The sequence below is a fragment of the Anopheles marshallii genome, chromosome 2, assembly GCF_943734725.1.
Source record: "Anopheles marshallii chromosome 2, idAnoMarsDA_429_01, whole genome shotgun sequence".
Taxonomy (NCBI): Eukaryota; Metazoa; Arthropoda; class Insecta; order Diptera; family Culicidae; genus Anopheles; species Anopheles marshallii.
Genome location: NC_071326.1, coordinates 26156566 through 26184453, shown reverse-complemented (window position 1 = coordinate 26184453; position 27888 = coordinate 26156566). Strand labels below are relative to the sequence as shown.

The 27888-nt window shown below is 43.9% G+C and overlaps 1 protein-coding gene across 1 annotated transcript; it reads left to right on the top strand.

Moving 5' to 3' along the window:
* The first annotated feature begins 177 nt into the window (after window positions 1-177).
* On the top strand, window positions 178-27888 carry LOC128718104 (uncharacterized). Its single transcript, XM_053811778.1, has 10 exons — window positions 178-273; window positions 22454-22618; window positions 22693-23436; window positions 23504-23728; window positions 23791-24019; window positions 24092-24232; window positions 24296-24432; window positions 24509-27424; window positions 27494-27688; window positions 27772-27888. The coding sequence occupies exons 1-10, from the start codon at window positions 178-180 to the stop codon at window positions 27886-27888; spliced, it is 4965 nt and encodes a 1654-aa protein (XP_053667753.1).

Sequence of the window (27888 nt, the reverse complement as noted above, 5' to 3'; positions counted from 1 at the left end):
CGCTGGCCACCGTGCTGGGTTATCCTGTAAGCTAGTGAAGTGAAAGGTGAACAGAAAACGGCGCAGATCCTTTTTATAAGGTGCGAATTGTGAATGTCGTGAATCGATTGGGTGACGAGTGTTGCATGTGGGAGGGAGCAGTAGCGTTTACGTGACCCTGTTGCCGAGACCGACATCATGCATTTGCATTTTGAGAAAAACTCCAACACAAGATGCGACTGCCCGATACTGTCGTTGTCCTGGATGGGCAAGGTGCCGGATGACATACCGGAGGTAAGTACCGTTTAGTATTTAGATTTGTCAATCAGTTTAATTAGTATATTTTGAGCAGTATATTAAGTGTACTGCTCAAACATATTTTTACCTAATGAGGTTTTCCAAGCATAAACATGTTTTCTTGTTCGTACCAGCTATAAGACCGAACGAGTAATCTGTTTTCAATCAATTTTATTAGAAGCAATACACATATCTTTTTTCATATCGTGTCATCTTTTTTTCAGTCAGAAAGTCAAAGAGACTAAGGGGTTGGAATTCCCCTTGCTCAAGCATATCCTCCACTACCTTATTTCGATGAAGTTTTTGGAGGACTCAATTCAACTCTCTTGGAACGAGTAGAGCAGCCACACGATCCATACCCAATTGCACTTCTCGAATGCTGTGAAACGTTTCGTGAAATACGCTTCAATTATTAGCAATCTTTCTTGAACTGAAATGATGGTTTTCAATCACCATCTTCTCAACTTTTTGGACATTTTCTTCGGTTCGCAAATCGGACAACGGGGCAAATCTTCGACGACGTCTCGACCATCTGCAAATGCTTTCTACCACTCGTAGGCACGAGTTTTTGACCAAACCTTCCTGCCATAAGTTTTTTGTAGCATGTCCAATGATTGCGCACAAGAAATTCCGCTCAAAACACAAACTTTCAGACATGTTCGATGTGTTCGATATTTTTCTCCATCGAAAAAACCACCGAGGACAACAGGAAATTGGTCTCTTTGTAATAGTCGTAGACAAGAATGTATCTATGTGAGATTTTAAACGATGCTTTTGCTCTGCGATCATTCAGTGACACCTTCTGATCTTGAAACAATGTATCTTATGGTTGTGCTAGAATGATGCTAAACGTGCTCAAGAGCTGCACAGAGCGTGATACCAAACTCCCAGGGCTTCACAAGGTAAAGAAGAATGAGTCACGAATGAATGCGGGCACTAATTGGACAACTCGCGCTACAAGTGTGACGGTATTTTTTGCTCCTACTTCACTCATTAGCCAGAGAGTTGTAACAACGTTTCACTTTTGGCTCTCCAAACACTGTCCGCAAAAACACAATCACAAAACAAAACATTTAGAATTGGTATTTTTGTGCTTGACCCAAGCTGATAAGAACATTGCAGATTTGCTCAGTTCCTTTACCAAAACAGACAGCAGTGACCGTTCAGTCACTATCAAACCGCCGCTATGGACAGATCGGTGTTTGTAATTTGCATCGGATTGATTGCAATTCCATTGGTCGCCGGCCTTTGCAATGTCGGGTTGGGAGATCGCACTTTTGGTAAGGCATTATTCCACCATTGGTGTGGATGTTTGTGTTATAATTCAGTTTATCCTTTCGTTACATTCGACTTCTAGGGGACGTCTTGCTTGAGAAGTTGCACTTTAGAAACTCATCTGCAAGTGAACCGAAACCGTTATCGCTTGTAATCAGCTACCAAGCAAATACGACTCTGAACGAGCAGATCACATTCACCAAAACGCAAGGCTCCGTCAAATGCAGGATTGAAATTCCTAATACCAAATCCAAGAACCGTGTGTTTCATACAATACAGAGCGAAGGCAATGTTACCGAGCTAACGGCAACGTTAGAAATTTACGGATTTCGGGCAGGAAAAGCAGTGAGAGTTAATTAAATGCGATTCAGTGGTAAACATTTCCATCTTTTTGAGAGCTATTGTGACTCCTTCGCAGCTTCAACATTATGCTGTGCCAGATGTCCGTGCATAGAAACCCAACTGTTGGAATCTAACTGATAACAAGTTAATAAAAATGAATTCTGATTCCGAATGGGGGATGTTTTTGTCTGACTTCGTGCATATTTTAATTTGGTTATTGAAAAGATAACTTTAAATCTACAAAGAAGCGGACTTTTTTTCTCTTTCCGTAAATGATCCCACAATCACTACTAATAATGCTCGAATGCGAAGCTTTTCCCATAAATGGAACGATATAAAAAAAATAAAACCATTAGCAACTAGAGTAACAGTACTAATAGTCAGCATGCAAACAATTTTATGTGTATTGGAGGTGTTTGGAAGGAGCAAATTTTGATGTTTCAACAAAATATTATAAGAAAAAACGTTTTTCCCATAAAAAATAACAATAACACGAAACACAGTGATTTATTTGTTTATTTATTGAAAAAAAATCACTTTTTTGAAAAAGTTCTATTGTACAGTCGACCCTCACTTTTGGGTTACTATAGTGTCACTATGGCCAAAATCAACAAAAAAAAGATGAAATTAAACTCAAAAACCGCATATTTCAAAAAATGTAACCATTTTTTAGCATATTCCTGACGATATCCCATAATTATAATGATTTTCCTGTCATTTATAACATTAACAAAAAGATGACTCTCCTTATGAAATCTTAAAAAATTTAGCATATTTTTTGCATGTTTGAAAAACGTTGAATATTTCAACCACTTTAACACATAATTAGGCTGATTGTGTTTTAAACAATTCGTAGAACACCAGAGAACATTTCTTATGTCCAGAGATATATTTATTGCGTTTATTTTGTTTTTTATTCCACTACCACCACTATTCGTGCACTTACCTTATTTTTTTGTTGAACAATGTCCAATACGGTATTAATTCGAATTTCTTTAAGCTTACAGTTACAGTAAGCGAGTTGTACAGTTGTGTCGCTCCTCTGCCATTATTCAGAAAGGTCAATGAGGGATCGTCATGAAATTCGAATATCATTCAACGAATGTCTTTACTCTACTTATCAGAATTGTTATGTAAAAAAAACTGAAACCTTTGTAAATTAAGACAATTAAATCCCACCGTGTTTCACTTCGGTAATCACACATCCACCAGAAAAGGTAACAAAGCACATGTCGGGAAAGTGTCTATTGGTCTGGCTACTAATCGGATTAAACGATGATGTGGTAAATGAGAAACGAATCGGCAAAGAAGCGACAGCATACACATGTTTTGTATGTTTCTGAGGGATTATTACACACCGGTTTCGTGTGTGTTACATTCGTAACCAGAGGAAAGAATGGTTGGTCCTGTGTCGGGTGCATCTAAACTCACACACGTAAGGTAACGCTTTCCTGGATGTTGAATGGAGACGCTCTTCAGCCAGTGGAGTTGCACTTTTCCTTCGTTGACAGGAAATGTGCTTCACCCGGTCCCCGGGTTGGTAATGAGAAAATTTTGACTCTTCCAAGCGATCAGAAAGGTAAACAATTGCACCCAACCTGTGATTGAAGTATTCTGGCCCTTGGTACGTGTCCTTTATAACAAAGCCAAGGAGAGACGCACGTTGTGGATGTCGGATGTACTCAAGTACATCACAATTCCCTCCTTGGGTTTAAGTTTTGAAAAGGGTTGAATATTTCATACACTTTGTAAGCATATTCTCAGGTGTATCGCTTCCCATACGTTCTCTTCCCTCTATATGCCCTTCGACACCATCGACATTAATGACTGTTTTGAAAAAATGGCTCAGCCCAGTCTCACTATGCACCGATTGAAAGGGGTTTTCAAACTTGCATCAGTTCTACCCTCGCTTTAACGAAGTAATTCTTAACGCGAGAAAGCATCGGATACGCGCGACTGCACTTGAAAGAACCAGAAAACCTCAACAACCACGGCCACGCCACCACTTGTGTTTGCACTCAGACTCACTTTGGCACGCTGTACACACTCCCGACGTTATCTGGGGCCTGATTGTAGGGTCAGATGGAACGAAACGTGTGCAAATTAGGAAAATTATTCGGCAACGTTCCAACCATCCGGAAATACCGAGAGTGAACAGTGTTCCGGAATGTGCAGAAACGGGGTTTGGGACGGCGGTACTAAGCAAACAGAGATGTCGTTTGTCATACAACGTTCGTCTGTCTGCTCGAGTCGGCGATAACGGGTATGATGACGCTGATTAAATTGGGTATGTTATGAAGAGGACGCTGACGAGGACGTCGAGGGAGAGAAATTTGCATTTCATCGAGTTGCGTGTTAGAACTTACCATCAGCTGTATGTTAGCCGGTCTGTTGCGGTAAACAATGACACCGGCTAGACATGTAATGAATGCGATCCATTTATGCCAGGTACGACCGTTTGCAGTGGTATTTAATGGTTGTGTACTCAGGCAGGATTTCACTTTTTTCGTACACCGTAATTGCATAATGCATCATGCTGTTGCTAATGTGCACGATAGAGGAACTGCTTACGTAAGGTGTTTGTTGGGAAGAATTTACATTACATAAAGAATCCCGTATCTCGTTGAAGTATGGGTACACTAGAATCAAGACATTAATCCACTTAACGGACTTTGCTGTCTGTTGGACGCTCTGAAAGTCCTGAAAGTCTTTAGATTATTTGGTGTTATACACTATATTGTTCTACTACTTCTTGGAGTAACGATCTACACGGCCATTCCAGCCATTTCGGGCGTACTAGACATAGTACTATCCCCACGTCACCGGGATAGTCAATCCTTTGCTGCGGGAGAACGGTCCGGGTGGGATTTTGTCTTGGTCCTATCAGGTGGGACCAACTCCGCTACCAAATACACCACCAAACTCCCCTTTATCTGGCACATTATATTGTTATCTGATGCTTTTGTAATGTCTTCTGCTGTATTTGTGATAAATGGTGACTATGTTGTCCTATTAGGTGAAACACCGCTGTATAATAAAGGAGCTAAATTGCACTGTGACCATCCATTACTGTGGACTTTTCATACCATTCACATACAATTTCAATAAATGAGATCTCCGTCTCCGTCTGCATGATGTCATTTGCCGCTAGTAAACTAAGCGTTCATGCATTATAGAGCATAGATAGACATTAGCTACCACAGCCCTTAATTCGCCGGTACGCCCATTGACGATGCCGTGCCCCAAGTGCTGCTCCGATGAGCAACTTTTACGGGGGGAAATGCTTCACCATTCGACCAACATCCCTGTGGATGCATCCGGTGTTACTAAGTTATCCATCACACCCTTGACTGATCATCAATTCGAACCTGTGTCCTCACGTCCCGACTGCGATGTGGTACCGCAAGGCAGACTTCCATCTGTATTGCACACGCTGGGCTGTAAATTACTTGCCATAAATTATTAAAATGGTACTCTCCTCTGTGCCGGTAAAGCACCTATCCAGTTTATTCCACATGCACTTTCACGTGGCCACAGCAATATGGCGCCTTGGGTCCAGTGCCGATTTCAATTCAATTTACCAAACCACCTTCGCAGCGTTAGCTTTTTCCATTTCGCTTGAAAGTGTACGGTTCGTTACAACGTTTCCTTTACATGAGCAACAAGACATGCGAGCACTTTTTCCACACGATTTGCCTTCCGAATTACCAGCGCAAAGTGTGCGCTGGCCGCAGCAGAACGTACGCCCCGGCCGGTACGGAATCATTACCGATTCTTGCATTGACAGGTCGTGTCTCGGCTTTCTGCGTCCTGTCTAGCCGTCCGGACGTGTGACACAGAGGATTACCGTAGACGTATCGTAAACGTGCACCATCACGGAGAGCAACATTACTTGTGTAGTGGCCCGTCCCCGATGGTAGGCATTTGTATGCCGTACGGCGGGCAAAGCTTCTTGGTTTTCGGTGCGACCATGGTTGGCGGGCGTGTTGGGGTAACGTCGCGGAAAGATTCGTTACAATCGTGCCGGAGGCAGCGCTCGACTGTTGATTGTCCTCTGCGCGCTACGTAATCCCTGGACTTTATGGACGCTTTACACACGTACGGTGTTTCTTGGCTGGGGAGGGATGGAATAACTTATTCAGCAGCTCCTTACCGACAGGCAACGTGCTGTCATTCCGGGGGCATGAATGCTATGCGAAGTCCACCCGGTCGTCGCCAGTCGTAGCACTAGTCGCGCTGACTTGGTCGACGTAGTTGCGCGAAGCCTTCCGTTTTGCAATCCACAAAGCTGGCGCTCGGTCGGGACGGTAACAGCACAGAAGGAAAAGAATCCATTACATCATCGCCACTGCTTGGGCTTTGCTGCGGAGTCCTTGAAGCAACCCGCATGTCTTGAGCAGAGAATGTGCCGACTGCAAATGACTTCGAATCGAGCACTCGAGCGCTCGAGTCCATCCTTTCCCGTGCCTACGCTGCCCCGTAGCACGGACGTTAGACTTTCATCGATTCCTTACCACACTTCCCGGTGCGAAGCCTTTTTCACGTGCTGTAGAAAAGAATCCAACCGCATGTCGTTCGGATTCAACGGTTCCTGTGCAGTTGTTGGACGGGATTGTGAACCATTCTTTCGGCAAAAAAAAAGGTGAGATCATCGCTTTGCACAACCGTGCGGTCGAAGATGTCCTTGTCTATAAATGTCGTGGCGCGTGACATGCGGATAAGTGGAGCGCTCGGTGTGAACGGGAAGCGAATCCAGAAAATAATCGCCCATGGTCGTACTATAAGTTCATGCGATAAGAAATGGTTTGTTTTATACGAGCACCACAAACAGGATTAACTCATGATTCATTCAATTACCTTCAATGTCACCATTTTGCTACAGACATTAAGGACTTTTTGGGTTCAATGCGATGCAAAGGCCTAGCGTTTTCATGTTTTCGCCAAATAATGTCAAACAAAGTTGCAACCAAAGTGTAACAAGAGTGTAATGCAGTTTTTAAAATCATTTCAAATCCTCTTTATCAGCTCTCGGAAAGCAATCGGGGAAGAGAGATAATAAATAATAATTCTCCTTATCATACCTTTGCCGGGTCCCATGTTTTATAAAGGCTCTATCTTTCGCGTTCCATTTACTTTCCATCTGTTAATTGGCATCTATCCTGCGTGTAAATTAATTACAAGAAAAAAAAGATCTTTGAACATGAGCAGCACTTTGAACATTTGGCACTCACTAAACAACATGTTTGTTGTTTCTTTGCAGCCACCAAGCTTTTCAACCATTCGCACTGGGGATGTTCTGTTTTTGGTTGATGAAAAATGAATTAATCTACCATTTGCTCGAGCAGTAGACAAGCAACAATTTATAAGCTCCGTGTTATGTGTCTGCCACCCCATTTGGAGCTTGTTTGGCTTCAATCCAATCGGTGCTCGAAAGCGTTCGTTTTCCTTCCCTCCCCCGGAAACACTGATGAACCGATGAAAAATCAAGTTGACAACAGCAAGCGAAAAAAAAACTGAAAAACATAACAAAACACTCTTACCGACACACCACCCTTGTTATTATCCCCACCAAAATTCCATCACTCCTCTTCCCGATAAGGAATATGTACTGCTACAGGCCGGGTAGCAGCAATCGGATGCTAGATGCCAGATAAGGGAGCGAACGAAGTTTTAGCAGTACGAACTTCCTGTTTCTGCCGCCCGTGATGAACAGGTGGAACCCACACGGCACCCTTTTGCTGAACAAGGGCAATTTTCCGGGCATCGGCATTTTGAAGTGCGGTACGTGACTAGGATGATCGCGGGTGTGTCTAAAACAATCTTTCCGAAACTTGAACATGCCAGTTTTACGCCTCCAGGCATTCGGCACGATTATGTAGAGTACTGTACCCGCACTAGAGATGAGAATAATCACTCTTTTCAATGATTTGAATCGGAGTCAAAGAGTGGGTTTAAAGATTTGAAACCTTTACTCACTCTTTTGAGATTCATTAAAAAATATTACACTGCGTTTATGTTTTTACCACTCTTTTGCGTTTATACTCACTCTTACTCTCTGTGCCGACTAGAAACTCACTCAGGAGTGAGTAAAACTGTTTTATCACTCTTTGGATTATAATCACTCTGTAAGAGTGAGTAAAAGAGTATCATCACTCTTTTGGGATTGTAAGCACCAAGGATGAGTGAGATAACGTGTTTTATCACTCTCTTTGGATTTTATTCATCGCCCGCCAGGGGATCCCCTGTCGTTTCCTGGACGTTTTCTCACTCATCCTTGGCTTACAATCCCAAAAGAGTGATGATACTTTTTTACTCACTCTCACAGAGTGATTATAATCCAAAGAGTGATAATACTCTTTTACTCACTCTTACAGAGTGATTATAATCCAAAGAGTGATAAAACAGTTTTACTCACTCCTGAGTGAGTTTCTAGTCGGCACAGAGAGTAAGAGTGAGTATAAACCCAAAAGAGTGGTTAAAGGAGTCATAAAAACTCTTCGTGCTGATTTAAATTCATTCACTCTCTCGAAGGTTTCAAATCACTCACTCACTCTTACTCAGCGTGCACATCTCTAACCCGCACCGTACGTGTATTGCTGCTAGTGACGAGAGAATGAAACAATTCGTGCAACCAAGGGTAGACCTTTGTAGGTATCCTTCGAGTAGCTTGTAACGCAGAGCTTGAGTGCTGTAGTGCTAATAAAAGTAGTCAATTTTTATATATATTTTTATGATATTTTGTAATGTTTAAATTACAGTCTAAAGTTCAATAAACGGAAGTACATTTCGGTATGTGTCAATTTTATCTTTACATTTATTCTGGTGATTTTAAATTTAATTGATTTAATGTGAAACCTGATCCTATATTTCATTAGTCTTGCGTAATGACTGGTTATCTGGGACTTGAATTACTCGAAGCTAATTTTTTTAAAGGTACATTGTATAGTTGATATTTCCATTATATTCCATTATTATATATTAAGTTCATCTTACTATGATGAACCTGATCAAAAACAAGATTTTATACCCTTATTAAAGTGCTTTATTAACTCAAGTATGTGTTCAGCACATGCCTGTTGGTGGCACCTTTCAATTAACGTCCTTTGAATGCACCTACTATATGTGGCATGGACATGAATGATACATGAATTTACAATTACCTGCCAAAAATATCCTTTCATCTTGTTCCTGGTGTACGTCAAAATGTTCCACACAGATAACATTGCTCACAATATCCCACATACACACCCACTGAGTAAAGCCCCAAAGAGTTATACAATCAAGATGTTTCCACGTGCAGTTAACGCAAACAGAAGCGAGGGAAAATTTTCAATCTAGTTGGCAGCCACTTTTCGAACTGCCTGTTCCATCACCAGCCAAAAAAAAGATGGTAATTAAATTTCCATTCCACACTTGGCGGCACTTGTAACGAGCTGATAATAAATTCAGCAAATTGAGCGAAATGTGCTCAATTAAACAGAGGAATACTACCCTATACCCGTACGTCGGGCATGTTTCGGGAATCGTTGCTGCTTGCCTTTGCCTGTCCCCGGGAGGAGGTTCAGTTACGGATGATGGAAATTAGCCTCGCAGCTGCGCGATAGCCGACGGTGTTGCACGAGTGGTAAAATCTAACTACTACGCCAAAAATGGTATTATTGCCGAGTGCCTCACTGCCTCAGTTTCCGACCCTGCATGGATCTTATGTTGCTCGTCCCCATACATCCATCCAGCGCTAAACAAAAAGGATAAATGGATCGTTATGTTACGTACCGATTCATATTCTGGCAAACAAATTTCTAACAACGTTATTGAATAAATGGCAAACGGTGCCAGAACAGCTGATGGAAGCCCTCCAGCACCCATGCAGCCGTAGCCGTCTTTCTTCGCATTAGAAATTACGCTCCCAAATGAAGGAAGCCGCCGCTTGTCCGCCATGGTGGGTACGCCTCGTAACCCTCGTTAATATTGCAACTTTTCTACAAAATAGGTCAATTCATGTTGACAAAGCCGGTTCCGCCACTGCCTTGTTCATATCCTTCACAGCACAATTCGTCATCAATCTTGCAGCATGTTTTTCTTTCCATTTGTAACAACCCCTCCGTTCGGCCGCGTGTTCCAAAAACCCATTGAGTGAAAACTAGTTCCTTCGGTTCGAATGTGCCAGCTGGCCGGCGGTGTGATGGGGAGGGGTGTTGGGGGAGATGAATCATCGTCGTTGTGCTCGATCTAAAGACGCTCGCTGTGAATCTGAGATGCTTCAGCCATGAATGTTGGTTCTTGGGCATTTTTTTTTTCAGCATTGCTTTTTTATTCGTCCCACCTTCATACGCCCTGTACTTTGGTTCGACAAATAAACGACATCGTTCTTCGGTCGATTTTTGCGCCATCTTACTGCCCGTGGACTTGCGTTTGCGGCAACTTCCGGCACTGGGACGAGCGGTTTTGACTTATGAAAACATAAACACTGTTTCGCCCTGATGAACTTTTCACTATTTTCACTTGCGTTGTTATGGGCACATTATTCAGGACATTTTGTTTCGCTGTATCGCCCTGTGCCAAGCGATGTGGTGTAGAGGCGCGCCCGGATGGTCGGGACTTTCACTTTTTGTTATTGCGGTTTTGCTTTTAACGTTCATCCCTACATTCAAAATGCTTTCGAAGAGTTTTCCATCTTCTTTAAATGCTAATTTTTTTGTCTGCATCCGTATCTCATTCACTGTAACGTTCCTTTTTGCGGAAGTGATGAAACAGTGAATCGTTATGGTGTTGAGATTTTATAGCTAAAATTGATATAGGATATGGTTGAGTACAATAGGATGTGTTACGAGCATGCATAAATCAACATATTTGCTTTCCTTAATGTAATCATCTGGAACGATATCGTATTATGGATATTTCCCTCGGAACAACACTATTATTTTGTGCTCCAAACTGCCTTTTTATTGTTGTTGTTATGTAACAACCTTGATGGCTTAAGTTCCTAACTAGTAAATCAGTTCAAAGGAATACTTTTGCTATGCTTTTCATTTTATGGTGTACAGTGTTTTTTTTTATAAAAATTCCACCATCGCATATAAAAAGATGTGGACACCACGAAACACTATGGTGTGTTGTATTAGAGCACATGTTTGTGTGTGCTTCCCCAGATAACAAAACTTCATCTTTACTAGTTCGCCAAGAGCATACATTGTCCAGCACTTGCAAGAAGTGTTCGTGGTCGTCCATGTGCTGCTGTTTCACAATCCCACTGTAAATACATTGTATGCACCAACCTAACACCAAACACATTGTACGGCTGCAACCGAGGACAATCCCTTAACGATTGCTGCGGTTAGAGATTCATTTTATGGGGCACTTTTGTGCACAATTTGCAATAAAAATGTGCCGCCAGCTTGACAGATTAAATGTCTAGCGGTTAACGGAGCAGCATTGCAACAGTGCAGTTCTCCTGTCTGTTTCCCGGAAAGGAGTTGAATCGTTTCGGATGGAAAGAAATGTTTGATTTACTAAAATGTCCATTGTTTCTCGTAAGTGCATTTCCACTAGCTTCAATTCATAGTTTTCTGCTAAATATACCTTAAACAAGAGTAACTTTCCAGGATTACACGAACGCCTAGCATATAGGCAATCCGTGATACTAACAGATATTACATTTAAAACACTACTAGCGCCACCTGTGAGTTAAGATAAATACTAAACCAGGGCTGTACGAGCGTTAATTGGATGGGGTTCTAGATTGTTGTAGCTCCATAGTGTAGAAAATAAACAATTGTAACAGAAAATGCAGTCGATTGAGCATTGTTTGTTCAAATTTTCTGACAATCTTCGAAATTAGATCCTTTTGAAGTAAGGAATGATATGACGGTATAGTAGTGGACAAGTTTTCGCAGCGATAACATGACTTGGTGTAGTCATTTATTGTGCGTGTGATGCCGACCAACTAGCACAGGGTCATGCGGGTCACAGGCGACACGAACTTTGCTTGATGATTCTTCCTTTCCAAGGGGACGTGTAATTACCTTCTTCTGTCTTGTTAGCATCAAGTTCAATGAAGTCTTTCTACGGATTATTCCTCGAAGCGGAAGTGATTATCTGTCCGCAAATCACCTAACATTCAAATCAAGTGTAACACTAAACACTTGAAAACATTCTCTGGTGGATTTGAAAAGTTCGCTGATTTTTGATTTCCTAGAAAATCTTGACTGGGAAATTTTTCAATGTTATCAATGTAGGGCACAATCTTACAAATAAACAATAGCTCCGCTTTAGTAAAGGTATAAATTATCCTCCCTTTTTTCTTCCCATCGAAATTGCTTATAAATCATCTAATTCAGTCATCATCATGAAAATTACGATGCAACATGAAGCCCACCAATACGACATGGTGTGGAAAAGGCTCCTAACGATACGGAAACTTCATTCGAACCCATCGTTCAATCCAAAATTGAATAAATCTCCCTCACCAAATGTGAACCAACGATCGCATACGGAATGGTACGACCGGAGGCTAGTTTCCATGTCCATCAATCGTTCATCATTCTCGAACCCTAAATTAAACTCCCGAGAGACCCGCCTCGTGTGTATGCGATTGTGGATCAAACCAAAAAAGGATTAACATCTAGAGCCGTACGGAACGGTACGATGTTTCTCACAGATTGGATGTGGTAACGAGTGGAAGCCGGCTACATAACATGTTTAGCATATTTATGCAAGTAATCGGAACGCGTTCGACCTGTTCAAATACGTAAGCGTTTGGTGATGCGTAAATGGATATATAGCAACACAAAAGTTGTTTATGCTTAGTTATGGAAATGCTTAGGTAGGCAAAAACAAAGGCTTAAGGCGAATTTGGTATTACTCACTGCTACTATTCCAGCCGCAACAGAATGAGTCTGTTTGGAATGTATTGCCAATCGGAATAAGCTTGTTTTTCATGACTAATTCCCTTCAGATATGACGAGTTTCAATCGCAAACCAATAACGGCTAATCTTGATTTTAAAACGTGCACCATTCTAGCCCACGAATCACAATTGTTACTATCGGAAATGATGATAACGATAGTACAAAACGATAAGATATGTTCCCGTTCGTATATTGGAGAAATCCGTAGATTTATACGAAGGTGGAATTAAAGTACCCCAGTGCGTGTTGATCTTTACCTTAGTAAGCACAATGAAGTTACCTACATCGTTGCTGGCTTTGGCAACTATATTGCTTGTCGCGTTGATACCTGGGTTTGAGGCGTGCAATTTCGGTTTTGGAAACCATGTCAGAGGTAAGCCTGAAAGACGAGATCACCCGAGAACAGAAGACTCATTTGGCGGTTGAATCATTTTAATCGCAGGTGAATATGTGCTGCACACAATTCGTGTTACAAAGCGTGCCAGTGAAGGACCGGAAAATCTACAACTACATCTCGACTATAAAGCTAGTCCACTGTTAAACCAGGAGATTACCTTCACCGAAGTGCAGACCGCATCAACGTCGTCGTGTACGTTTACCTATCCTGCAGGCAACAATAGCAAACAAGTTCAAACAACACTGACAAGCCAAACGCCGATAACAGAATTTGTTGTTACAATGACGGTGTATGGTTTTAATTGGGCTTAAAAGGTGGCCACTGTCATGTTTCGAGCTAATGTGTAATACTTGTGAAAATATATAGCTTTACATCTTTTGTAGCGTACCGCTTGTAACTCACAATGCAGTTGGAAGATTTGTTTTCAATAATTGATTTGTACGGAAAGTGTCTCAGATAGTTGGTAATCGATCAGCATGTTAAATTACAACGTAAACTACAGTGAACGACGATAACTACCCGAGCGGCTCTATCCGCAGGATGTAAAATAGTTGAATTCGCTGGAATTGTACGGCCACACCAACACAGAAATAACGATGCTCCAGATTTAGCAATTTATCTTATCATACAGGGGTCTGACAGGGGGCAGTCGTGTTCATTGTTGCGTTTACGGGCATTCTGGTCTTGGATTATTGAGTGATTTTTGCGCCAAAGCGAGGTCATTAAAGGACAGAGGTTTCCAGTTTTAAACTTCCAGAAAGAATATTCAGACTGTGGAACATAGATAACCCGAGTCACAGTGACACCACATTCCATCCGAACCGTTCTCCGATTCTCAATATTCGTATTCATATATAAGGGATATTCACCTACGGGTAGACAACAACAAAAGAAAGTCACTAACGGCAGGCTGCGATCTACCAGGTTGTAACCTGCGATCTTGGCACCTTTTCTCCTAATATTCTGATAGATGATTCTTTGGATGATATCCGTTGGATGTTGTTTACAATTACTCTTCCAAGCTTTTCAAGAACTTTTGCAATTACCAATAGTTTCAGTACAATGCCTCGAATGTACTCTCAATGCACTGCGAAATGTAGTACAACTTCCACATCCGTTGAAACTTTATCCTTCCGCTTCTGTTTACATTGCAGCAAAGTTTAAAATTTGTGCCTCTAGCCAGAATCGCACTTGAATTGAACTTTCACGCGCGCAACTTGTTCACGAGAATCGGTTCAAATTTTACTGATTAAACATTAATACTAAATCGACTCGCAAGCGCTTCACGAGGGAACGCCACGATTGCTTTCGCATTCCTGTCAGTTTCCACGCCATGGTGTTGAGTGCGAGTAGATTTTCGATTATCGTTTCGGAGTGCCGAAACGCGTTCGAGAGCGTCCTGTAGCGATCTTCATGAACTTGAACGAGTTCCAATGCCAGTACGAACCGGAATGGGAAAGAATTGTTCAAAAACGCAATTTCAAAAGTGCTTCAGAACCAACGAGTTCAGAATGATGTAACGATTCTTTCTGTACTCGAGACAAAAACCACGACCTTGGCATCATCTACGCTACTCGAAATGAGCACTCGTTGCGCAGTGCATTGCGGTTCGGATAGACTACGTACGCCGAAACGCTACTCCGCTTCGCGGCGACCTAGCGTTTGCATTTGTTCCGAGCTGCATGTGGGGACCCTATTCGACAATAGTTTATGACAGCACATTCGTTCCCGGTCTAGGTGGGGCCAATCATACCGTGTATTTGATTTCTGGAAAGAATGCCTCTAGCAGAAGTACCTGCAAGGCACTTGATTGGCTAAAGTTACCTTCTGCCGGATGACATTTGGCTCTGATATGTGAAGCTATACGATACGTTTTACGACTTGCGGGCTAAACAAACGTCACTTTTTAACCTTCGGTGGACCATGCGGACATGCTCCTTTTGTACCTTTGCACAAAAGTTCGCATTGTGAATCGAACCCATGTTCACACATGTCACACTTGCTTTTACTACTCAGAAACCACTCTATACGTGTACATTTACTTAGTCTAAAGGGTTTTAGCGGTTAGGCTGCGAAAGTATCTAAGGCTGGGAGGTGTGTGTAGCGTGGAGTAAATCACGAACTTTTCACACGCTTCGCTGACCTCGGCATTCTCGCCTCAAACGGTACATATATTTTCGCTGACACGATGCCAACCAAAAGGAAGATAAAAAAAAAAACCATATACCACGATGTTCTTTTCCAGGGACTAGGACGGATGTCTCTGCTGTTGGCATTCGTTTTCAAGGATTCGGTAAGAAATGTCGACCGCAGAGCGTAGGAAGATGGAATGTTTTTTTTTCTCCATGCAACGGTTTCAAACATTCCGGCTGAAGGTTTCGTCTGCTTGGCATCCAATAAATGTACCAAGGAGCTGGTTTTCTTGAAGGTGTTGATGTGGCTACGATTTCGATTACGGCTGCCATTGATGGTAGACTATGTATCGGGCAAATGTACGTCAGTTGCTTGAAAAGGGCAACGATATTTAAAGCGGAAACAACATACACATTTCCCCGCAAGGCTAACATCCTGAAAGAGCGTTTATGAAAATTGACTGCAGCTAAAACCACTGTGGTCAGTGACAATACTGACCAAAAACGTGTGTTGTTTGTTCATGTTCATAATGTTCATAACGATAACGCAGACGACGATCGAGGTGTGAGATAAGAGTACTGTTAGTAATTCACCAGTTTCCACCATCGTCAGAATGCATGCCACTTTGAATGAATTATGTGTCACTTCTTTCGAATCCTGTGCCATTAGGGTTGAATTTTTGACATCTCAGGTTTATTGTATACTACGTTCAGCATCGCATCACTCGAATTTAGGTGGTGCCAATGGTCACCTAAATCACCCAAAAATGGATAATGTACTACACAAAAATCAAAGTAAATTTTGACAGCGGCCTCACGGTAACTACAGTAGAACATCGATTATTCGGGCACCTGCGGTCCGGCTGCATACCGATTAATCGATTTCCACGGATAACAGACCCTTCAGTGCAATAATCAAAGATAGAAATGACAGGTCATTGCTTAAAATTTTCATATGTTTTTTTTTAATATTAGAAGCTATTGTTTGATTACAATAAAGCACAATTTCCAGCGAGCTTGCCTTGATAAACTTTTTATAGAAAACTCACAAGTTCCTCGGGGGCGTACCGGTTAAACGGTTGAAAAAGTTAAAAGTATTGATATTGTAGAAAAAGTATTGTATTACTAGCTGTCATTTTTTAGTTCACGGATAATCCGTTCGCCGGTTCATTAGGCCCCAGATAATCGACTATATTTTTTGACACGGCGCTGAGCGTCATACGCTTGAAATTTTCGTATGCTGTAATCGGCTGAAATCCGTTGGCAAATTACAACAGAAAAGATAATTATATAGTAATTTATCGTATAATCCGTAGTTTTTTATAAACCTTTATACTGTGAATTAAACTATGGAAATTTTTAACTGTCAAATGCTCCTAGCAAGAGCTGCCAAAACTCCAATCGCAGCGGCACAAGATTCGTAAGTAGTGGCACAAGATTCAAATGTAGCGGAACATGATTCGAACGAGTTGGCATGCGAATCGAAGCAAGCGACACAACTTCGAACCCACCATCTTTGGCTGGCTATGACAGGGCAAAGAGAAAATGAACCAAAATCGATAACGATAAAAAATGTAACCCCTCCTGTAAAAAAAAAACGGTAAACGCGGTCGGCTTTTCAAAGACGGTAACTTTCTTTTCGGTCCGAGAGAAAAAAACCTACCGGCACAACATTTCTCCATTTTTTTCAGTTCATATTTTTTAACGTAACAGAATCCGAAAGCATTCTGCGGAAATGTTGGGCAGAAATAGATGGCTACACGTTCTAGCTGGAGTTATCCGGATTACTTCTTTTTTCTTTTCCGTTCACAAATAAAAGAACTTGTTACCTTTTTCATTTCATGCATTCAATATGAGCTTTCGCGCGGCTGCTTGCGTAGCGTGTGGCGGTGCAAATGGAATAAAGTTACCACTCCAATTTTCCATCATCACTCGACCCGAAAGCAATGAAACGGTTCCGGGATATGAGTAGCGTGAAACATACATTCTTGAATCATCAAAATATCCCCCGGGCTAATACTGCCAATGGCATGGCAGTAGCGGTCTGGTCATCCGATTTAACCGGTCACTGGCTTTGGAGAAGACCCTCCGGGCGTACGGGTGAAAAAGAAAGGTGCAAAAAATAGATGGAAACTCATCGACATGAAAATCCAATTACGCGCGAGCAGACTCTCGCCGGGATGGTCGAGCATCGTCTAGGTAGAGGATATGTGTGGTGCTATGCAAAAATTCTACACTCTTCGAACGGGAAACACTCCATCGCACAGCCATGTCCTAATGTCGATTGCTACAGCACGATAGTTTGTGCAACATCGAGAAGCATCAGAAGAATTTCGACCAATGAAAACCAAAACAAAACAAAAAAACCCGAACCAAAAAACCCCTCAAGCTATAGGGTTGAACAGGAGGGATACACTTCGTACGTAAGGTGTAGTGTTGTTCGATGGTTGATGTACGTTTAGCCCGCGGTTCTTTCGAGTTCCAGTTCGGGATTGTGTGTTGGTTTACTCAGTCGATTGTCCATCAGGAAGGATTGAACCCAGATTGCGCTGTTGCTGCTGTGTTTATTTTTTGCTGGAGCTCGGTTACACGAATTGAGTGCCACTCCAGAGTCATACACAGGATTTTGGATATTCCCTATTATACGTACCTCACACCTCGACATGTTCGAAACTTCATTCTGCAGCCAATAACGCATGCAAATTACACATTGCAGCACAACGGCGATACTAAAATATGTAAAAATAACCTGACTCATGGCTTATTGGTATGTTCTTTTTTCTCCATTTTTCCACCATTTTTCTGATCGAATGATTGTGAAATCGATCATTTTGACCTTTTTCAAACCCAATACCAACATCAAATGTATCTATCTAACCTTTTAACCACTATTTTCACGTACTTTTTGCGCGCATCGAGAGACTTTTATTCGTGCTTCGTTATTGTACGCAAAAGTAGATGGTAGCCATATTTTCTCCGTATTCCTGCGTGGTTGAACATGATGAACATGAACAACCTCAAGAGGTCTAGGTCTGCCACTTTTAACTTTTTTTTACTTTATTTACATCTAACTGGATAGTCAATCCTGCGTACGGGGAATTGGTCCAGATGGGATTTCGGAGCGGTACTAGCGGGGAAGTTTACTGATTGTAAATCATGGATCGGTGCCCAAAAGGATGAAGAATAAATATACGGCCGCTGAAAGTGCTGATTCACTTTAATGCCAGCTGAAGTCTTGAGTTGTATAACTCAAGTTGTATAACTCGAGTTGTATTGTAGTGGCTTAGGATTGCAGCTTCTATTTCGTATTTATTGAAAGGAATCGAAAATATTGTGTTTGGATTACACATTGAAACAATACATTTATTTTATAAGAATTTCACATTTCTTATGCTAAGCGATAACGAAAACGGTGTACAGTCATCTAATCTCAATATTTTGACAGTTTATGTAGTTTTGTAAGTGAAATTCATTTTTTTTCTTCATTTAATTGTAAAATTTTCTTAAAAACATATTTACATTTTTTTCTTATAAAAATAACTTTTGGTTAAAGTATTCGTCCCAATATCAAATATTAATGTGGTTCGTAACGCGAAATGAATTGTTTGGAATATAAACTATATTATAAAGGGAATTCGACATACGCGAATATTCGAGTTACGTGAATTTCTTTGGCACGCATTACTCGAGAAATTCTTGTATTTCAATGGCGCATTTCTGAGCAACAACATGTTACCTGAGGCTTAATTAATCTAATCGATGGAATACCTAGCAAAAACTAAAAAAAAAGGATAATCATTTTTCATTGACAACTTCCCTGCGACTGGGCACAATTGGTGTACCGCTGGCGAAGCACCAATAGCTTCGCCCCAGCACATTATGTTGAAGGAAAAGTTTTCCCCTGCACAAAGTACCTTCAAATTTCCTTCGTTTTTTTTTTATTGCTGACTTTTCCGTTTCCACAGTATGCGTTTTGTTAAATTTTTCCAAACTCTCCATTCACGTCCGGAAGTGGGTCAGTTGGAAAATTTTATAATGGGAAATAATCCAGCACGGTCGGTAAACTTAACCCATTTGGGATTGGCCGTTGCACCATGCTGTTGGTTCCGGTGCTTCCCGACGGTTTGCCGCTGGTCTCAACCGAATGCTGTCAACGTGAAAAAGGCGTGTTATCACTTGACAACATCCGTACAGTGGGGTGCTGGATGATGGTCGTTCGCCGTACATGAGCTAACACGAGGTACGTGCACCTCGTATTGGCCGAGGAAACGTGCATCACGATGATGCCGTTTGGAAAGCGGCGCCACGTGATCCTTGCTGCCGATGTGGTTTACCTCACTCCCGCCGGTCAACATATCACTGGAGGGGGGGGTACGGGAACGGGAGATAATAAATTTTCTCCCAGCAAACAAACAACGGCCAATAAATTTCAATTTAATCAGCGTCAAGCAATCGGCGAAGCTAATGCAACCGGAGGGGTAGATCCTGATGGTACCAGGGAGAGCAGCGCCATGTTAGGCGACATCTTTGCTAGGAAGGGTGACGGTACGTAGCTATAAGGGGGTAACTGGTGACTCATGATACATGATGTACCTGATGCGGGAATAATGGTACTAAAGAAGGACATCGTACGTCGGAAAACAACCAAAGCTTTGCGTGTGCTCCGTGCGGAAGCGTCAACTAGTACGTGTGCAGCAATTAGAAAGATCGTCAAATGTTCTTTAATTTGTCTGAAGTTATGTCACGAGCAACAAAAACATTGAAAGCAACAAATAATGTATGCTTGAATCCTTGTTATGTCTTACTTAAAAAATGACTCTTGTATATTTGAAGGTGTACCTAATGTACTTACATTTCAGGCACTAACAACAAATGGTAATTTAGCTTCAAAATGTTAGCTATAAGTCGACATACCCGTTAGATCGACAATAGCTGGACAATGGACCAATCTGAACATCGCAACTACACAGTGTCTCATTAAACTCGTCCAGTTTCCTCTGTCACTTTCAAGCACGCCTCAAGCCTTTTTTGTATTATCGATACACTCAACACCGACAACACTTTTCCAGCACTGACTCATACCCGACCCCTCCACCCATCCTACAACTCCAAAACACTAGCTGGCAGGAAAAGCTTCATCGACAATGTTTCAATTAAGTGTACGACATCACGGCGGACGTTAACACGGACGGTACCATTTTCGTCGCCGGTAAATTAACGTCACCCATTTCGGTCCTTCAGTGCGGCGCGTAGTCGGGCGGGATGCCTGAAAGCTTCTTTGTTAAACGCGTGCCCCGGGCAGCACATTGTGCTGCTTCCCGGGCACGATTTACTCCACGAATTTCCGGCTGTCGATTATCGTTTGCCAACGTCGATGGGTTTGCCTTTTTTTTTTGTTTCATCGCTTTGCTTCGTGGCACCGCGGTACCGGTCACTGCTATTCTGAACGTTATTTGCTGCAAAATAAAAATAAAAAAAAACAGGTCCAGGTTGATGATGGTACCACACCGGTTGCCATAATGGAACATCATCCTATTTATAGCGGCTAAATCGAATTTCTTTTTCCTACTTCCGCGTCCACCACCATCGTTCGCGGGTGATAAAACTTTCTACTACCCCGCAGTTGGGCGAGGAATTGTACCGGCATTAGTGGCAAACGTTCCCGGCGGAAAAGTATCTTCACGACCACGATGTTGGTTGTTTTAATCGATTTTCCAACCCTCCGCTGCACTGGTGGCCCCTGGCCCGCCCTGAATGCTGAAACATTCCCGGGTTGGGACGGAATATTAGTAACGATTGGAATGCTAGTGCGCTTCCCATCCCGGCTAGCTGTAAGGGGCCATTCGGTGTTTGTAGGTCACCAGACCAGTTGCCGCCATTTGCGCGAAAGATAATCTTCCGTAGAAGGGTGACACTTGCTGCTAGGTGAGGCAAAAGGACGCAAGAACTAGGCCGCTAAAGCGTCCCAACAATGTAAACTATAAGCCCAACGCAAATACAACAGCTTCGGGAGAATGTTTACTGGTCAGCGTTCGGAAGTAGAACATGGCTGCAATGATAATGGTACAGTGGGTGGGACATTTTCTGAATAGAAGAAACACGCCGTTATCGGCGATTGTACTATTGACCGAACGTTTACTGAATTCAATAGAAGTGTAAGTGGATGGCACGTGGGTGGAGTCTTATGTTACTCCAGTGTTACTGTTAGTCTTCCAGTACACCCGCGTCCAGCGTTAGTTGTGAGTGCTGTTCCAATCTCTACTGTTACCAAAAAGCTAAATAAACATTGGTTGCGCCATCGTTCCTAGGCGACGGAGACGATGTAGCGTGCCTGATGATCATTAGATGATTAATGAATGTTTCTAAATTAATCGTCCTTGCTGTGAGGCCCTGCGGTTGTGATATGGGACGGATCTTTAGTTTTGAAATATACAAAATTCGTTCATTCTTCGTGCTAAACATCCAATGTTTTAGGCTATATTTACGTAAAGTGCTGTGTTTCAAATTGTTCTTGGGTTTTCAATGGTTTCCAGCATTCTTTTTTTTCTCTAGTACAACACTGTCGTGTGTCCCGACAATAAAGCCATGCTGATGAAGCGGAAGGCCGATAATATTGGCTTAGAACAGGTTTGCTAGACCGTGGCAACTTTGCGAATGTTTAACAAACTTCTGAACGCCGTCGATCAATCTGACGAACGTGGCTCTGCTTCTGACTACACCAGTGAGTACTTTCTGCTTGGCAAAAAAAAAATAACATGCCTTCGTGCCAAAATTGCAAAATATGTTTATGGCACGCAATTGATCCCTTAAACGTACGCGTGCGAGTGCAACGTGCACGGCGGAAGTTTTGATACTTCTGCAGCATAGCTCCGACTGCTTATATCCTAGATTGGAACGATTATTTTTGCTCGATGGTATATGTTCCTGAGTTCCGGATTGTGCTATGATTCGTTGTAATTGTCGTTTGTGACAAGGAAAGACAAGTTCACGCAACGTAGCGTTTTGTTCACCTTTGCCTTTTACCGGGTTACTTTTACTGTGCATCAATGTGGTGGATGCACGTATTGTAGTCGCAAGGTCTAACTGAGTATGTTTTTTTTTTGTGTACTTCGAACCTTTTTACAGGAAGAGGGATGGAAGCTAAACCGTACCAACTACTATCAGGAAGGATGGCTGGCCACGGGGAATGTGCGAGGAATCGTCGGAGTCACGTTCACCACTTCACACTGCAAGAAAAACGTCGATTACCCGTTGCGGACAAACTACAACCTTCGTGGGCATCGGTCCGATGTAAGTGTACATGCGCGTTCCTAAAGGTATCGACTCCTTCTATATATCTTGTCTCTTTCCCTTTTACCGTCCAGGTGATCCTGGTTAAGTGGAACGAACCTTACCAGAAGCTGGCAAGCTGTGATAGTTCCGGCATTATCTTCGTATGGATAAAGTACGAAGGTCGATGGAGCGTGGAGCTCATCAATGATCGTAACACACCGGTGACACACTTCTCCTGGTCACACGATGGGCGGATGGCGTTGATCTGCTATCAGGATGGTTTCGTGCTGGTGGGTTCCGTCGCTGGGCAGCGGTATTGGTCGTCGATGCTGAACCTGGACGCAACCATTACCTGCGGCATCTGGACGCCGGACGACCAACAGGTGTACTTCGGCACTACCCAGGGACAAATCATTGTGATGGATGTGCACGGTGCGATGGTGTCACAGGTTCCGCTCAGCTCGGACGTGGGCATTACCGCAATGGCGTGGTCGTGCGAGAAGTTCAAGATGGAGGAAGGTGAAGATACGGAACCGGGCGTCACCAATGCATCCAAGCGTAGCTTCGTGTTGGCCGTGAGCTTCCAGAACGGGTATATTTATCTGCTGAAGTCGTACGACGATATCACCCCAAGCCAAATCCACACGGGCATGAACGGTGAGCTAGGAATTGTGATGGAGTGGAGTAACTCGCGGGAACTGTTGGCCGTGGCCGGGACCGAGCTGGGCAGCCCGCACGTGACTGATATCCATGGTGCTACGGTGTACAATAATCTACTCAAGTTCTACACCGAATCCGGTAATCTTCTTTACACCGCCAAAATTCCAAATAGTACGGTAAGTACCTGGGCAGTTTGTAACGCTCCACAACATTTTCAACGGAGCAATACCTCTCACTTTGCAGTATCCTGTTTCCGCCCTTACTTGGGGTCATAATGATAAGCGTATCTTCATAGCGACGGGAACGCAAGTACATATTGCTTGGGTTTCAAGACGCGTCGCATCGCTGCAGCTGTTCTGTCGTCTGAAAGTTCAAACCTCGTTGGCATCGGAAGCATTGCTGCCAAGACTGCCCCTGCCCGGTCGGATAAAGGCACTGATCGGGAATCTGTTTGCTCAAACCATACGGGTATGATCGAACACCATCATGGAATGCCTTAATGACTTAATAAATGCTAACCGTGCTTCCAGTGCTGTGTTCCCGATTTGAAGTCACTTCGAGAGTTTGTGTCACGTCCGCCTGCCTGTTCGACGCGATTGCACTGTACGATGATACGACACGATGACGATTCCAACCAGAGCTCAGGGACATGCTATACGCTCTATTTGGAGTTTCTCGGTGGCCTAGTACCGCTGCTCAAAGGCAAACGGACCTCCAAGATACGGCCAGAATTTGTGATATTCGATCCTCAGGTTGATGGTGAGTAAGATGGCTGCGCTGCTTTGGTGTGCGTGTGTAATGGTTTAATGTTGATCGTTGTATTTACCACAGAAGTTTCTACATACTGTACATATTCATCTGATTCGACCACTACCACAACCACGACGAAAAGTTCTTCGACCTCTAGTCACTCGACAACTGGCACGAACGGTCGATCAGATAGCTCGGAGAGTGACATCGATGATGAATGCCGTAAGCGAATAAGGTCCGAGTTTTCTGTAACGAACATGTCTGTTAAAGTTTCTCTTGTTATAGGCTCTCCGAGACTAGATCGAAAACGAAAGAATGGGACGAAAAAACGCAACCCTAGTAGCAACGATCGGTCTCCAAACCAGAATTCTGACTCTACGGAAAATAATGAGGATTTAGCTTATCTCGACACTTTACCAGAGGTACATAACAAAAGCGACATGCTTGACTGCCGTTAAGAATGCTGCATTACAGTTTTGCTCGTATCGTATTTTTCAGCATGTGAAGCTTGTTGAAGTAACGTCCAACATCTGGGGAACGAAGTTTAAGATACATGGACTAGCCAAAACTCTGCCGGCTAATCTCGGACAGGTGACATACAAAACTTCGCTACTACACCTACAGCCTCGCCAAATGAAGCTGGTCATCACGGAGCTGCGCGATGACTTCCCCACCGGTCCGGATCCCAACTTTAATCCGAACATTTTTTCCGAGGACGAGGAAGATCAACAGCATCAGCAACAGCTGCAACAACATCAGCATCATCAACAGCACACACATCAATTGCAGCATCACTCACAACACCATTCCAATGGAACACACGGCCAATCATTAGGCACGTCCAGAGATAGTTCCGGTGCCGGGGCCATTAGTCGAAAATTGCTGAACGAAAGTGCCCCTCCAATTGCACCGATGTCGCCACGTCCGAACCGCTTTCCTTCGCGACCTCGCCGGCAACAGCATCAACCATCTGCGTTAGCCGGCTGTTCATCAGCAAGCGGAGGACTCTCTCGCAATGGGGTCCCGGGATTGGGTCCACTGGCACGTGCCGAATCGTACGAGGACGATACGGATGGGGCAGAATCGTCCGTTGTAGTCGTGAGTGATCTTCATAGTGCAGCCGCACGAACTCCTCCTCGACAAAGCATTGGGTACAGTCTCGTTAGTCGACCATCATCCGCCTCCAGCAATCAATCACGCGTTGCCATCAGCCCACTGTACTGCGAGGGTTCCGTGCCAACGCTTCAGTCGCCCAAGAATGCTGTGGCACCGAGTGATATTATTTTCGATCGCCCCCCAGCAGGACAGACGACGCTTATGAGCTATTCGAGCAATAACGACTACATTGGTAGCTTGGTGCAGGTGAAGAGTGCTCTTGTGTCATCCGATCACCATCATGGACGCAGCACGATGAATGCGACAATGCCATTAAACTTAAATCTCAACCTTGACCGTGCGGATACAAACCGTGCGATGTGCACGAACGGTAGTAGTGGGAAAGACACACATCTAGCCAATACCCGATGTACACCGAAAAAGCAAAACCTCAAATTCATCGATGAGGAATCGACGCCCAGTACGTCGGCTACTGCTGTCGTTCCAAATGCGATACAAGCTCCTTCTCCCGCTAATACTATTTCTTCCACTGCACCACCAACCGCTGTAGATACGAACGGACTAGAGACACCCATGTCGGAAACGATAGGCGGTATGCATCGAACTCCTACCGTTGCTTCTATGATGCCTTTCATCCCTGCTGCTTCTGCCGGAGCTACGACTACCAGGATTCCCGACTCAATCACGCGTAGCTGCAGCGTTGGATATCTGGACAACATGACGATTGTACCGGGTGAGGAGGCCCTATCAATGATGCGACGTGATGCACCGTACAAGCGACTCGTACTAGTCGATAAGAAGCGACAGAAAAAATACAAACGCAACTTAGACGAACTGCGCCAAGCGACCAGATTACGGATGGACGCGAAATCCAAAAGCCTAGACTCCTGCTCGGACATTCTACAGGATGTGCCCAACCTAAACCGAGATCTCATCAACCTGTTCCGCCAGATGCCCAAGGTGAACGAACTATCCGAAAATGAAACAGAATATTCTTCGTCCGATCAACTGATTGCCGGTGGGAAGAGTTGCTTAAAGGAGGTTAACGGAGTGCTCGCGCGCAAAGGTGCGCCGATGAAGTTTGGCCCGGGGGTATCCGGCCAGGGTGGATCAAAAACTCCAGTACTGAATCGTAAAGAAAAGCCAAAAAGTTGCTCCATTTGCAAGCAGATCTCTCCAACGGTTAACTCCACCGAGCCCATTTGTGTCAAGTGTCGGAAAGGTGGGGTCGTTCAGGATGTGCCGGCTGATGACTGCAGGAAAGAAGCTTCGATGAGTGCGGCGGTAACAACCTCGACGAGTGATTCGCAGGTGATTGCAAACGGCCACGATACGGTGAGCGCTGGAAAGCCACCTCAGGCACCACCCAAAGCTAAACGGACCACTCTTGGTCAGTATATCCGATCAGCTTGCAGTAATCACTACGGAGATCACTCGAATGGGAAAGACTCCAACGGTGCAGTTACGTCCTCGGGGAAAGGTGGTGGATTTTTCGACCGCAAGTCATCATCCACCCATCAGCAACAGAACCTACAACAGTCCCAGGTAGCAAGTAGCGAATTTCCGGCAGGTATTCCGGACCCATCCGCAGCACCAGCTCCGTCCAATAGCACACCTTCCCGTTCGGTGGCCCGGATCGTAACGAGCTTCACCGATAGTCCACTGTTTTCACGGCGCAACCGACAGGCCAAAGCCGTGGAAAACGGAGCAGACTCCAGTAAACCGCCGAGCGAATCCAACACACCGATTCTGCTGCGATGGAACGCAAATCGCCACAACAAGCACGGTAAAGCAGACTCGGTCGACTCGCCGAAGAAGCATCGTCGCAATGGTAGTTGCCCGGGACCGAGTAACGAGCCGTCGATAGATGGCGGTGAGTCATCCATTGGGATGGCCTCGGCATCGTCACAAACGGAAGATCCACGACCGAGTGGATCGGGGCATAGTGGGCCGGCCGGGCTTATTAGTAGATGGCGCGATATGGAGGACGGTGGTCGCCAGTCTACACCACCTGCATCACCAGCCCGGCTTGCACGAAGTTCTCCGGCATCGCCAACACCAAGCAAAAAAAGCAAGCGCCATCAGAGTGCTTCACCCATAAGGCACATTCTGAACTCTCCGCTGCTAAACCGGAGGCAGCGGAAAAAGCAACACACCGAAAGCTCCGACGATGAGAATGGTGGTGGTAGCCACAATCACAGCAGCCCTAGTAACCATACGGATGACAGCAGCGGTAGTACAAGCGCGAAACAGTACCGCGACCTTGAAACGTTCCAGAAGGCACAGCTACGACAGAAGGTTAGTAGCAGTAAGTTAGAAATAGTAGCAGCAAAACGTTACCCTGCGACTGTGATCTTCCTTTTACAGCTAAAGCGTGGAAAAATCGAACCGAACGGTGTGGCCAGCTCTTCGCAATCACCTGCCCCGGTACGGCGCGAGTTTGTGATGCACAATAAGGCCCCGATGTGGAATGAGAACAGTCAGGTCTATCAGCTAGATTTCGGAGGGCGCGTTACGCAGGAATCGGCGAAAAACTTTCAAATCGAATTTCGTGGCAAGCAGGTACGATCCAGTGACAGTCTGCTGAGAAGTACACCATCCCACACTCCGTCAACTAACGAGTTCGGTTTTGTTTACACTTTTAGGTAATGCAGTTTGGGCGCATCGATGGTAACGCGTATACGCTCGACTTTCAGTACCCATTTTCGGCACTGCAGGCGTTTGCTGTCGCACTGGCCAACGTTACGCAGCGACTTAAATAG

Bases quoted from the DNA above. Each gene is read 5' to 3' on its own strand.
- LOC128718104 (XM_053811778.1), top strand. From the start codon at position 178: ATGCATTTGCATTTTGAGAAAAACTCCAACACAAGATGCGACTGCCCG. The intron at 274-22,453 runs GTAAGTACCGTT...ACCTTTTTACAG, and splicing joins TGCCGGATGACATACCGGAG to GAAGAGGGATGGAAGCTAAA. The intron at 24,433-24,508 runs GTACATAACAAA...CGTATTTTTCAG, and splicing joins ATCTCGACACTTTACCAGAG to CATGTGAAGCTTGTTGAAGT.